Below are 13,575 nucleotides of genomic sequence, written 5' to 3'. Positions count from 1 at the left end.
ATCAAGTATTTTAAGTCAAGTAGCTATCAGTTAGCTAATTAGTGTATAAAATAATCATCTTTTTATTTTTATGAAAAGAGTACTTCGTGTTTATAAAAACTTAGGCAGTGTGAAAAAGTACAAAGATGACTCAACAGATACCACCTCCTAAACAATGGAGATAACTTGTTACAGCTCTTGCCTGATACAACTTTCTAGGGCTATGTTTAGGGAGAAGAATGACTATATCACTGTTAACTGGGCTTTTAGTTTCAGTGTTTTCAGGGAAACAGTACGACTGTTAGTGTCTTCTATTTATATATTGAGTAATAAAAAAGGATCATTAAATATTAAGGTGTATTGTAATTTCTAGCTTTGAGTCTTTTGGCACTTATAATTCATAACACTGAACCATCAAATGGATTATTTGGAATAAGACCTTATTTGGATTTTATTTTTTTCTGAATCAATAGGAAAGGACTATGGTTTAATTACTTTCACAGCTGTATGCACTGTAGAGGTGATCAGGGAACTGTTCCTGTGTTAACTTTTTGCCTCAGCTATTCTTCTCCCCCACCATTGTTACAGCCTTACTGATGGATGCCTGTATTTGGAGTGGTTCCTTACCCACCCAAACAAAATACCCCCCAAATACCTCCTACCTTAATCACCGTTCTGATTGAAATTTCAGATGCCAGCTAAGACTTTTCTTTTTTATGTTTTTTAAAGAGTTTTATTTATTTGAGAGAGAGGACGTAGGTGTGCATGTGCGAGTCGGGGGGGGGGGGCGGGACAAAGGGGAGACAGAGACAGAGAGACTTAAGCAGGTTCCGTGCCCAGCACAGAGCCCGATATGGGGTTCCATCTCACCACCATGAGATCATGACCTGAGCTGAAATCAAGAGTGGGATGCTTAACCAACTGAGCCACCCAGGTGCCCCAAGACTTTAAAAAAAAAAAAAAAAAAAAAAAGGAAAAGCATTTTATTTGAACCTAAGTTAGGACAGCTGCCTGGGATATGCAGTCTTCACAAAGAGTGCTCTGGGGAAGGAACATCATGTGCAGGATTACATAGGTTTCTCTGAACTTGGCTCCTCTTGGAATCTTGATGCTTTAAAAAAAAAAAAAAAAGTTTGTTTTCGGCACATAGATGGTAGAAATGTGACCGGGATCTTAGAGTATAGAGATGGTTTTCACAATGTGTTTGCCTTTGACATTTAATTTCCTCAGTGATGTACGTTGAAGGTGTTGATTTTCTGTTAAGGAAAGGCATCTTTTCTGCCATGCGGTACTTTGTAGAATGCGATCCACCTTTGCACAAGAGTAAATGTGGCTATGCTTTGCGTAATGTGCTTTAAATGCACAATTTGGGTTAGTATTGACCACTAATTTTTGCATCTGTTCAACTCCTGTGGGATCTGGAGTTAGCAGTCACAGCATTAGAGGGATTCTCCCTTCATCCCGCCTGCTTACGTGTGGACCATTCTCCCAGCCCAAGCAGTCATTCTCTGGAAGCTGACTCTGGACAGTGGATACAGATTCCTCTTAGGGTGCTTGGTCCACTGTGTTCATTCACATGTATATTTCCCCTGCCAGTCTGTCCAGGTATACTGATTTGATCAGTTTTTAAAGCTCAGTATCTTCCTAGCATGGAACCTCCTGGGGGCATTGTGTCATGCTGGTGGGTTAAAATTGGTGGTTTTAATCAACTTGCAGGTGGTTCCCTAGAAATGGTGATTGCTCAAGATGAAAACCTCCCAGAAGATGTTGTGAGAGAATTTGGGGTTGACCTCATTGCTGGATTACATCATCTTCATCAACTTGGCATTCTCTTTTGTGACCTTTCTCCAGGCAAGGTAATTCATGGAAGTTTTGATTTCCTAACTGCTCTGTCTTAAGTTACAGTGCTTTCTCAAAGGTGTTTTTAATTTTAGACAGAATTTAGATAAAATGTAGAACATCTTGAAATTGACTTACTATTTTTAAAAAGCATAGTGCCATATTTTAGCTACCTTTCTAGCTACCTGTTGAAGTAGCTTTTAGAATGCAAATTCTCCCCTCCCTTCAGAGTCCTTTGAGTAATTATTATTGCTGCTGAGGTATATTGTGACTGATGAGCTCAGTTTATAAAATAAGATGCTTAGCTCTTAAATTGTGGTATCTGATTATGAGCCACTTTGATGATGGCATTTTTGGCTTTGCTTGATTACTGGTATTATGGGTCAAATAGCTTCTTTTCTGGTAAAACTAATGATCTGTAACTAAGTGTGCTTTAGTGTAGTAGAGTCCTGGAACCTGCTTAGTTTCAGAGTCACCGTTGACCCTAACGTTTAGAAGTTGAGTGAACTTGGGCAAGTTACCCTTTTTCTCTCTCTCTGCCCTAGTAGCTTCTTTGTCTTTGATATGAAGACGGATTATGTACTACATTTAGGTGAAGCTTCTAGGACGTTTTCTGGTGCTTTCGTTCAATGGCATCTATTATTTATAAGTACGTATTCTTAGGGATTGTACTTGTTACTGGTTTGAGTTGCTACTTTTCCTTTGTTAAAATGTACATGATGAAATAAAAAGTTGAATATTTCCTTGTTAAACGTTATTATAGACCCTCTGTAAGATAACATATAAAAAATTCCATGAAAACTTTATAATGAGAAGTTCTCATTTGAAATAACTGTATATGTGCCTCAAGTCTACAACCACTTAACTGTGGTCCTAGCCCTGAAAGCAGCTGTAGACAATACTTAAATGAAAAGGTATAGCTTTGTTTCAATAAAACTTTATGGACACTGACATGTCAGTTACATATAATTTACACATATCAGGAAACTTATCTTATTTTGGTGTTTGGCAACCACTTAGAAATTTAAAGACCACTCTTAGCTCATGCATATATAAAAACAAGTCCTGGCTGGGCTTTGGCCCAGTGGCTGTACAGCTCCCTGTGAGGGAGTTGTTTTAATGAAGTCTGGTGTTCTATGTAATCTAGGAAATTCACACTGCTTTGTAACATAACCTTTTCTTTTGAGCAGGGGTTGGCAGGGTCTGGCAGCACGACCAATTCTGTAAATGAAGTTTTATTGGAACCCATCTTTTTATTTATATATTGTCAGTGGGCTGCAGAGTTGAGTAGTCGGGACAAAGATCTTATGGCCTGCAAAGTCTAAAATGTTTATTAACTTAAAAAAAAAAAAATTGCAGGGGCGCCTGGGTGGCGCAGTCGGTTAAGTGTCCGACTTCAGCCAGGTCACTATCTCGCGGTCCGTGAGTTCGAGCCCCGCGTCAGGCTCTGGGCTGATGGCTCGGAGCCTGGAGCCTGTTTCCGATTCTGTGTCTCCCTCTCTCTCTGCCCCTCCCCCGTTCATGCTCTGTCTCTCTCTGTCCCAAAAATAAATAAAAAACGTTGAAAAAAAAAAAATTAAAAAAAAAAATTGCAAAGTGCTGACTCCTGCTGGGGGTTCTCAAAGTGTGCTCCCCAGACCAGCAGTATCAGCATTACTTGGGACTCACTCGAAATGCGGGTTCTTGGGCCCCACCCAGACCTACTGAATCAGAAACTGGGGGTAGGGACTAGCACTTTATCTTAACAGAACCTACAGGGGATTTGGTGCTCAAAAAAATTTAAAAGCCACTGTTGTAGACTACCAGACATCCTTAGTATTTGTGACCAAAAATTAAGGGTAGACCTTAAATTGCTTTTAAAAACGAAGATCCACCTGACCTGTCGTGACTACCCAGAAATAGTTTTAATGGCTCTGGGGGACAAGATACAAGTAATAGACACTGGTGTGGTTTCACCATTCAGCTGGTAACTTCTCATCACAAATTGTGTGAGCACGTTTGAGCACTTACCACATGCCAGTCGTTGTTAAAAAAACAAAACAAAACAAAAAACCCTCCGTACGTATAACCTTAGTTAATCCTTAAAACAATCTGAAGGGCAGTAGTCTTTTTCCCATTATACAGGTAAAGAGACTGAGATTTCAAAGGTTAATAAGTTCTCCAGCTCAGGCTGCCAGTAAGTGGTGGATCTAGGCCTAGATCTTTACCTTTGCAACCCTAGTTTTGAACCCTTGAGTAAATAACACGGACAGGTGGGTCTTCACATCCTCCTCCAGCAGTCACCGAGGATCGGTGAGTCTCGATTGTTCCACATACATTGTTCTTCATCTTTCCCCAAAGCGTGTGGTTTTCCCCGCTATGGTTATCATGTGTTCATTGTCTACATCTGAGAATGGGCAGTTTAATGTTTAATTCTATTGTTAAAATGTTGGATGTATTTTTCTTTGGCTTCTTGTAAAATTGTATGCGTTTAATTTTTTGAGTTGGGATGAAGCCAGAAAGCCCATGCTCAGAGTTTTTCAGTGAGATTAGGGGAGGTCCTGAAGGAAGTACAAATGGAATTGGATTCTGAACACATTTTTTAATCTTCATAGATACTCTTGGAAGGGCCTGGCACATTGAAGTACAGTAACTTTGGCTTGGCCAAAGTGGAAGGTGAAAATTTGGAAGAGTTCTTTGCTTTGGTGGCAGCAGAAGAAGGAGGAGGTGATAGTGGGGAAAATGCACTGAAGAAAACCATAAAAGGTCGAGTCAAAGGTATGTGGAAAGCTTACAGATCGGAACCCTAGTTGTGGGCTGCCCAAGTAGTGTGTTTAGGAGATGCTGTCCAGTCAAAATAATATATTTTTGCCATTTTTGACAGTCAAATAATATATTGAAAATAATAGTGAGGAGGAGAAGTCTGGATACGGGGATGGCTTTGCCCATGGCCTAATGGGTTTTGCATAGATCCAGTACCGTGTGAGGTACAGGGAACCTCGAACAAACCTGCATCCTATCCTTGGCTTCCTAGGTCCCTGACCGCTCATTAGAACATAAGGATGGCCATGTTTTCCTGCTTTCTTCTGTATTCTCAGCACTTAGAACGGTGCCTGGCATACACTAGTGGCTCAACAGATAGTTTTTCAACATTGTTGAGTAGCTGATATTCTGAAATTAGGGAAGATTTTTAGGGTGAATTCTTGGGTGGTGATTTTTGCAGTGACATGGGATCTGGGAATCCCAGTGCTTGAGGAGAGATCGTGTGAAACAGTAATTCTTTCGTAATGTTCTCTATGTAAATCTGTTGTCGAACTTAACATGTTAATCATTTTTCTACATTGTCTTTTTACATTCAGTTATGAAGGTAGGGACTTCGTATTCATTTGTTCATTAGTACATCCATTGATTCGTGTGAAACACATTGCATAAATCAACAAAAATTTAGGCATGTTCTAGATACTGGAAATACGAATGTGAACAAAGGTAAAAATCCCTGGCCTAACTGAACTTGCATTTCTAGGTGAGGAAGAGAGACAGATGTTCACAGTTAACACATATTAATGATGCACCGGTTAAGTGTTGGGCGGGGTACTCGGGCATATTGGGGGTCTTGCTTAGATTTGCTTTCTCAGGATCTGGCAAAAGTAAAGGCAAATAGGTCTTCTGTACGTGTTTGGTGAATGAGATGAATGTATGCATGAAATGTGATTGTCTAGCCAAAATGTCACATAAGGAGAACTTTAAAACCTGAGGACACATGAGGCTGCTGTTGTGGCCGCAGTGGGCCCTTGAGATAGTATTTGCTGGAAGGCTTACCTCGGTAGAATTTTATTTTCCAGATGGTTGATGATTGCTCGCTTCATGGAAAGAACATTCTCACTGGAAGATGGGAGGGTTTTAGGTAGAGTTTTGGTGGGTGTTCTGCAAGTGGCCTGCTGTGTGACTTGGGAGATGTTAGGGAACCTTCTAAGCTTTTGATTTCTCTCATCAGTAGAACTTGCTAGCTCGAGAATTTGCTACATATTTTACTTTTTACAATTTATTTGGGGGGGGGGGGGAGAGAGAGAGAGAGAGAGAATGAATGAATCCCCATCAGGGTCCTCGCTGTCAGTGCAGAGCCTGAAGTGGGGCTTGAACTCACGAACCGCGAGATCTTAACCTGAGCCGAAATCAAGAGTCGGACGCTCAACTGACTGAGCTACCCAGTGCCCTAAGAATCTGCAATTTCCATCTTCTACTAAACTTAGGGTAAAGTGTATGTGGCACACCTTAGTGCTAATCACGAAATATTTCCTTTTCTTTTGGATCCATGGTAGGATTGTATCTTCTCCCTGTCAAAGCTAAGGAAATGTGAGCAGGAGTGATGTGAGTTACTTGGAGGTGGGAGTTTTCAGAGCCCGTGTGCAGTGTGCATTCTTTCCCTGTCTTGGTGATGGAGGTGGCATGTCTTGAGATGCAGCCTCTCTCAGCCTGGCTCTTTGAGTGACTGTGACGGTCTGAGCCCAGGGGCTGACCCGTGGTTGACATGTAGTTTGAGTAATATAAACATTTGTTGGTAAGCCAGTGGGAATTTGGGATGTTAATGCTGTATAACCCTATTCTAGTCAAAATATTATAATCAGAGGTTCTTTTGATTAAGTTGTTAACTTAAAAGAACATACAGAATTGTGCCACACCTCTAACTAAAGTGGATTTCCCAAACCTGTTTGTATTCTTACGTATCCTTGTAAATGAAACCTTAAAATCAGAAAACTTTAAAAAAGGTGAAATGTACATGAAGGTGTGTTTTCTTCCTGTTTTTTTTTTTTTTTTTTTTTTTTTGGCCTTACCAGGTCTTTTGGTCTTTTGTAGGCAGGTTTGTTTTTGGGATTGTTAAAAATGCCTAACAAAGTTGTTCTTTATACTTTCAGGATCTCTTACATATACAGCACCTGAAATTTTAAGGGGTACTGACTTCTCCATCACCAGTGACCTCTGGTCTTTGGGCTGTCTGCTTTATGAAATGTTTTCAGGTGATTACTTTCTGGTACAGTTTAAATCAGAGCTGAGCACACACAAAAAGATTAAATCTGTAGTTTGTGAGTATTTATCCTGGAAGACATGAAAACTAGCTTTTCTAAATTTTTATATATACTGGTTTTGGCTTGCTTCCCTCTGTATTCCTCCTGTATGCTTGTTGTCTAGGCATATGTCTAGAACCTTTGATATCTACGTCAAGGAACTGTTGACATACAGGTATTTTTCATGATAATCATTTGGAATGTTAACATGTGCCTACTTATTAAAAATTGTGATTATTAGTAGAAATTCTTGTAAAGGTACCTGTGCCTGTGAATTATTCAGATGTGTCCATTGGCCCATACAGCCCTTAGATAATGGTCCACACATAATTAGCATCTTCGTTAGGATGATACGTTTTGAATTACAGAAATAGGAAAATATACAGACAGTGTGCCTCGTCTGTACCAGGCATTCAATAAGTAGTTATTGCTATATATATTTTTTTCCTGTAAGTTGTGTAGTCCTAAACTATCTATAGTTGAGATTTATTTAGAATTATAGGTTGGTAATAGCAAACTATTGTTTAATTTTACAATTTTTCATGTAATTTCAGGAAGACCTCCATTCTTCTCAGAAAGTTTTTCAGAATTAATTGAAAAGATTTTTTATGCAGATCCTTTGCCACCTTTTCCAAAAGGTAGGAGTTTTGGGCACCTGGGTGGCCCAATTGGTTAAGTGTCCAACTTTGGCTCAGATCATGTCCTTATGGTTCGTTGGTTTGAGCCCCACATTGGACTCTGTGCTGACAGCTCAGAGTCTGGAGCCTGCTTTGAATTCTTTGTCTCCCTCTCTCTATGCCTCTTCCCTGCTTGTGTGCATGCTCTCTCAAAAATAAACATTTAAAAAAACAAAACGTAGGGTTTTTTTTTTATTATAAATGCAGTTAGTTTACATCTGACACTATAAATGTACACTGTTACCCAAAGTCTGTTTTTGATTCCTAACCCCCAAATTTACATTTTATAAATAGTCCCAAGTTGATATTTTTAGAAATGTTAGCATTCCCTTTGCCTTCTTAAGATAATGAAAAAAAGCACTACTAATAGGTTTCTTCATTTAATTATTTTGTGCTCCTATATCAACAGAAGTCTGGTATAAAGATTTTAAAAACTCAAACTTTTGTGTTTCTTGTGAATGTACTATTTACTTACTTTGTACTCACGTTCCTTGTATTTATTTCTGTTTAGTGTTCGAGTAGGGATAAGTCAGGCATTTGTCAGCTCTTTCCTCGATGAATCAGGATGTCCCTGACAAGTTTTTAAAGACTTTAAACTAGATATAGTTGTAGTGTCTTAAAATGATTGGAACTTTAATCAAATGGATTTTGATATAACAATCTACCACTAACAATTTTAAGGCAAGACAAAGAAAAAAAACCAAAAGGCCCAAACATAGCATAGGAAAACACTTTAGTATATACCACAAGAAAAGTGAATCTTAAGATACACAAATGAAAACAGAACTTGATGAGGAAAACTTTTTAGAACTAATTAATGGAAAAACTGGGAATACAGAATTCTTTCAAGATTTCAAGGGTCATCCTAAATGAAAAAGCCAAAACGTTACTTTGAAAATAGTCTATACTTCTTAAAATAAAACTGCTTACTTTTTCTTTAACTTAAGAATGGTTGATTTCTACATAATCTATTTCCTGTAATGATGACTTTGGATTATTGTTTTTGTTTTGAATACTAGAAGTATTGATTATTGTTTTGTCATTTAAAGATTTTTAGGCAGGGAACAGAAATCTGGAAATACAGGTGTCAAAGATCTGGTCAGGATACGTCTGGTGGCCCACACTTAATTAGAGATCTTCATCAGACTGTGGCCATCGTGCCCAATAGTGCCCTCTGTTGGATGTCTTTGTCCACTGTCTTCGGGGCCACTTGTATCCACAGACTGATAATTTGTGGTATATTCTAATTTAAAAAGAACTAACATTTACAGACTATTGGAATTGGACAGTGTCATAATATTGTGACATTATTTTCCTGTTAAAAATCTTTAAAAGAGAGAGGGGGAGAAAAGAGGGATTGCAAGTATTCTTATCACCATACATTATAAAGCCAAGTTGGTCAAATTAAGAATGCCTCAGAAAATGAGGCATAATTAAAAGTTGAGACAAGGATGTGAATTTGTCAGCCTGGTGATCCTGGCCAGGCTTATTCAGTAAAGAGAAAGTGTAGAGGTTAGTCCAAATTTAGTTTTTGAGATTCAAGTTTTTTATGGTCTAGGAAAAAATGTTTTTTATTTTTATGCCCATTCCTCACCCCCATTAAATGGAGGATATAATTGTTAATGGATTCAGTGTTCTCTTAAATGTGTGCTCAGATACTATCACTCTAAAGTTTATGCACGGCATATATTCATGTACTTACCACTTTTTTTTTTTTCTTTTTGGGTATCAATTTGTGTATAGATTCTTCTCTTCCTAAAGCTTCTTCAGATTTTATTAATTTGCTTGATGGTTTACTTCAAAAAGATCCTCAGAAAAGGTATGTATGGATAGTATTTTGATATGAATGAGAAGAATCTTTTTCTCCTTTCATGTACTTCTAAAATAGTACTGTTCTTAATATACACAGAACTTTTAAAATTACCTCTTTAAAAAAATATGAATTTACATTAAGAGTGTTTTCTATTTGCAGGTTTTTTTTTTTTTTTTTTAAGTTCTTATTTTAGGGGTGCCTGGGTGGCTTTGTCGGTTGAGTGTCCAACTGTTTATTTCGGCTCGGGTCATGATCCTGGGGTTATGGGATTAGCCCTGTGTCAAGCTCTGTGCCGAGCGTGGATCCTGTTTGAATTCCCCCTCTCTCCCTCCGTCCCTCCCCCCCCCCCAACTTGTGCTTTTGCTCTGTCTGGAAAAAAAAAAATTTAGGGGCCCCTGGGTGTCTAGGTTGGTTAAGCGTCCGACTTCGGCTCAGGTCACGATCTCGCAGTTCGTGGGTTCAAGCCCCACGTTGGGCTCTGTGCTGACAGCTCAGAGCCTGGAGCCTGCTTCGGATTCTGTGTCTCCTTCTCTCTCTGCCCCTCCCTTGCTTGTGTTCTCTCTCTCTCTCTCAAAAACAAACATTAAAAAATTAAAAAAAAAAATTCATTGCAGTTAGTTAACATCTAGTGTAATGTTAAGTGTACAGTAGAGTGATTCAACGCTTCCGTACGTCACCTGGTTCTCATCACGACAGGTGCCATCCTCAGTCCCCATCACCTAGTTAACCGAGCTCTCCTCTCGTAACCATCAGTGTGTGTTCTGTAGTTAAGAACCTGGTTTGTCTCTGTATCTCTGTTTGCAGGGATTTTTAATCACGAGGAAGGTTTAAAGTTCATTTCTCCTTCAATGTATTAAATAGTTGCCTAATTGGTTGACAGATTTCCTTGTAACTTCTTAAGTCCAGGAAGGGCATTGTTTTTCATTGTCGATTTCAGGCTAAGTCTGTCTTACACTCTTGAACTAGGGATGATACTGTCAAGATACAGTTACTCTAATAACTGCTGAGTGGTATTTTTTTTTTTCTTTTAAAAAAATTTTTTTTTTCAACGTTTTTTATTTATTTTTGGGACAGAGAGAGACAGAGCATGAACGGGGGAGGGGCAGAGAGAGAGGGAGACACAGAATCGGAAACAGGCTCCAGGCTCCGAGCCATCAGCCCAGAGCCCGACACAGGGCTCGAACTCACGGACCACGAGATCGTGACCTGGCTGAAGTCGGACGCTTAACCGACTGCGCCACCCAGGCGCCCCATGCTGAGTGGTATTTTAATATGATGTGTTTTTATGATAATCCTGTCACAATGAGAGTGCCGAGTGAGAGGCCAATAGGCACAGCTTGAATTTTCTGGGTTGCAGTAATGGCAGCAAATGAGAAGCCACTGCGGCATGGGGTTGTAGAAGGCAGGTGAGGAGTCCGGAGCGGGTCTCCCTGGGTTAGCAGACAAGAACAATTGGTTTCTAGCTCAGATTGTCACTAGGTATCTGGGGCGTAGGGGTGGTTTAGGCAAGTGTTTGGGGTCTCTGCGTCAGGGTGTAAAACGAAGAGTCAATTTAATGTAACATAGGAAATCACCCATTCTCCAGCTTCGTTAAATATAGAAAAAAAGCGCAGACGGAATTGCTAATTCCCCTTGTGCTTACAATGGAATACTCTCAGGATTAGCGTTATTTTGCTCTAGTCTTCCAGACGCCTTTTGATAGGGTACACATCTACTTGATTTGCGATGGGTATCCACATGTCCACATATTTATATCCCTATATTATATATACTTGTTTGCATAAATGATACTGCTCTATAACCTAGTTCTGTCCACTTCTGTCCCTTTTATTTACTTTTTGACAGCAAGAGAGAGCACACAAGTACAAACAGGGGAGGGGCAGAAAGAGGAGAGAGAATCCCAGGCAGGCTCAGTGGTGTCAGTGCAGAGTCCATCGTGGGGCTCAAACTCAAGAACCATGACATCATGACCTGAGCCCAAATCAAGAGTCAGAAGGTTAGCTGACTGAGTGATTGAGCCACCCAGGCACCCTGAGAGTACTTCCTTTTGGTTTTTATTTTTTTTTAAATGTGTGTTTATTTTTGTGAGCGAGTGAGCAGGGGAGGGGTAGAGAGAGAATCTCAAGCAGACTCCACATTGTCAGTACAGAGCCTGATGAGGGGCTCGAACTCACAAACTCTGAGATCATGACCTGAGCTTATATCAAGAGTGGGACGCTTAACTGACTGAGCCACCCAGGCGCCCCTAGAGTACTTCTTGACTTGGAATATCACGTACACTGGTACAGTAAATACCCTTTTGTGTATTTGTTATTGTTCCTTTAGGCAGTCACCTCCTTGGAGTTTTCTGACAGTGGGGTTGGTGGCCAGAGGCTTAGAACATGAAACAATTTGGTGCATTTGTTACCTGCTTGGAATGTGTGCTGGCGTAGCACCTCCAGAGAGCCCCTTTCCTCCCAGTATTACCTACATCAGACTTTGTTGACCTTCTACGTTTTTGCTAAGCTGACAAAAAAGAAATTTTGCTTCATTGGCAATTTTTATTTCTCTGTTCGTGTTTTTTAGGAGCCCTTTGTGAAAAAGGGATATTATATGTGATTACAGATACCTTCTGTTTCAATTTTGATCAAAGTAATTTTTATTTCAATAGGCATTTTGAACAGTCCAGTTTTCCTTATTTTGAAATTTTAGTCAGGCTTAGCCATTCTGAGTCCGATGATTATAACTAGAAGCTTACTCTATTAATAGTAAAAATTAATGCTTTGCAAGTGAGTCTGGCTTTTAGGTACAGCCTAAAGTCTTTAAAAATTTTTTTATTTTAGAGAGAGTGCACTGCACCAGTGGGGGGAAAGGGCAGAGGCTGGGGGTGGTGAGGGGGCAGAGAAGGAGAATGCCAAGCAGGCTCCATGCTCCTTGTGGATCCTGACGTGGAACCAGACATGGGACCTGATCCCATAACCCTGAGATCGTGACCTGAGCTGATATCAGGAGTCAGATGCCCAGCTGACTGCACCACCCAGGCACCCCAGCCAGCGTCAGGTCATTTTAACGTGGGCAAAGTAGCTGGATAACATTTGACTCCTACAGAGACGTGTGACTGTGTAAAATTGTGAGGTTGATTTTCTTGTTTATTTCTGAATGAAATTCTAAAAGTGAAGTCCCAAAAATGAAAGTCATGAAACAGGTAGGGTAGGTAGAATAAAGGATGATAGAGTTATAGATTGATAATATTTGTTATATTTCCTTAAAAATGTTAAGCTAATGGGGCACCTAGGTGGCTCACTTGGTTGGGCGTCTGACTTGGGCGCGTGTTGTGACCTCAAGGTTTGAGTTTGAGCCCTGTTGCTTGCTGTTGTCAGCACAGAAGCCCTCTGTGGATCTTCTGTTCTCCTGTCTGTCTCTCTGTCTCTCTCTGTCTGTCTCCTCTGATCACACTCTCACTCAGGGGAAAAAAAAAAGGAACAGTAACTATAATTTAAAAAATGGTAAATAAAATTTTAAGCTAATTATAGGCTCCTTTCATAGACTCTTTTGAGAACCCAAAATGTTTTCATTAGGCTCCATGCAATATGAACCAATACTGAGTTTTTAGACTCTTTCATTCTGTACCATTTAAGGCTTCAGAATTATTTTTTGCATGTTGCTAAGAGGTTAATTGTATACTAAAATGCAAGTAAAGTATGAAAGAATTGCGGAGGTACATTTGAATGGAGAAATTTATAAACTATAAAATCTGATATATGTAATTGGGACATGACTTGGGAACTATGCATGGTAAATCATGTGAAAAGAATTTTAACATTTATGTTTTGTCTAGATTAACTTGGGCAGGCCTATTGCAGCATTCATTTTGGAAGGATGCTTTCGCTAGGAGAGATCATGAATCGAGCACTGAGGATTCCATCGTCAGGTAGTGTATAAGCTTACCTTTGTGTGGGGGGACGTGGTTATCAGGTGACCATACTGATTACTGTTGTAATAATGCAGCGTCGATGACGTAAATTTGTCTGTTTTCATACTAGGAGAAAATCAAGCATTTGTTCAGGCGTGCTTGAAGAGTTTAGTCATGACCTTATGTGTTCGCGATTTTGCTCATTTTTCCGATCAGTTGTTTCTTCTCCAGTCAGTGATTGAGTATGGTGGTCATTAGTTCTGTTCATCAACTATAACTCACTTCCCACCTTGCAAGCACATGGTGGGATCTCCTAGCCCCCTCTTGAGTCAG

At 39.7% G+C, this 13,575-nt stretch overlaps 1 protein-coding gene across 6 annotated transcripts in view; it reads left to right on the top strand.

Moving 5' to 3' along the window:
* The window catches only part of ULK4 (unc-51 like kinase 4), a 153,035-nt gene that overhangs the window by 11,611 nt on the left and 127,849 nt on the right, over window positions 1–13,575 (top strand). For 5 of the 6 annotated variants that reach the window (XM_058729529.1, XM_058729530.1, XM_058729531.1 and 2 more), the window contains exons 4-9: window positions 1,696–1,835; window positions 4,413–4,575; window positions 6,711–6,812; window positions 7,415–7,498; window positions 9,281–9,356; window positions 13,168–13,260. In XM_058729529.1, coding sequence (XP_058585512.1) covers window positions 1,696–1,835; window positions 4,413–4,575; window positions 6,711–6,812; window positions 7,415–7,498; window positions 9,281–9,356; window positions 13,168–13,260 — 658 coding nt within the window. The remainder of the gene's footprint in view (window positions 1–1,695; window positions 1,836–4,412; window positions 4,576–6,710; window positions 6,813–7,414; window positions 7,499–9,280; window positions 9,357–13,167; window positions 13,261–13,575) is intronic. The other variant, XM_058729532.1, reaches the window with a different exon arrangement.

Source organism: Neofelis nebulosa, chromosome 5 (assembly GCF_028018385.1).
Source record: "Neofelis nebulosa isolate mNeoNeb1 chromosome 5, mNeoNeb1.pri, whole genome shotgun sequence".
NCBI classification, from domain to species: domain Eukaryota; kingdom Metazoa; phylum Chordata; class Mammalia; order Carnivora; family Felidae; genus Neofelis; species Neofelis nebulosa.
The sequence above is the reverse complement of the archived record's forward strand: the minus strand, read 5'-3'. Positions and strand labels throughout refer to the sequence as shown.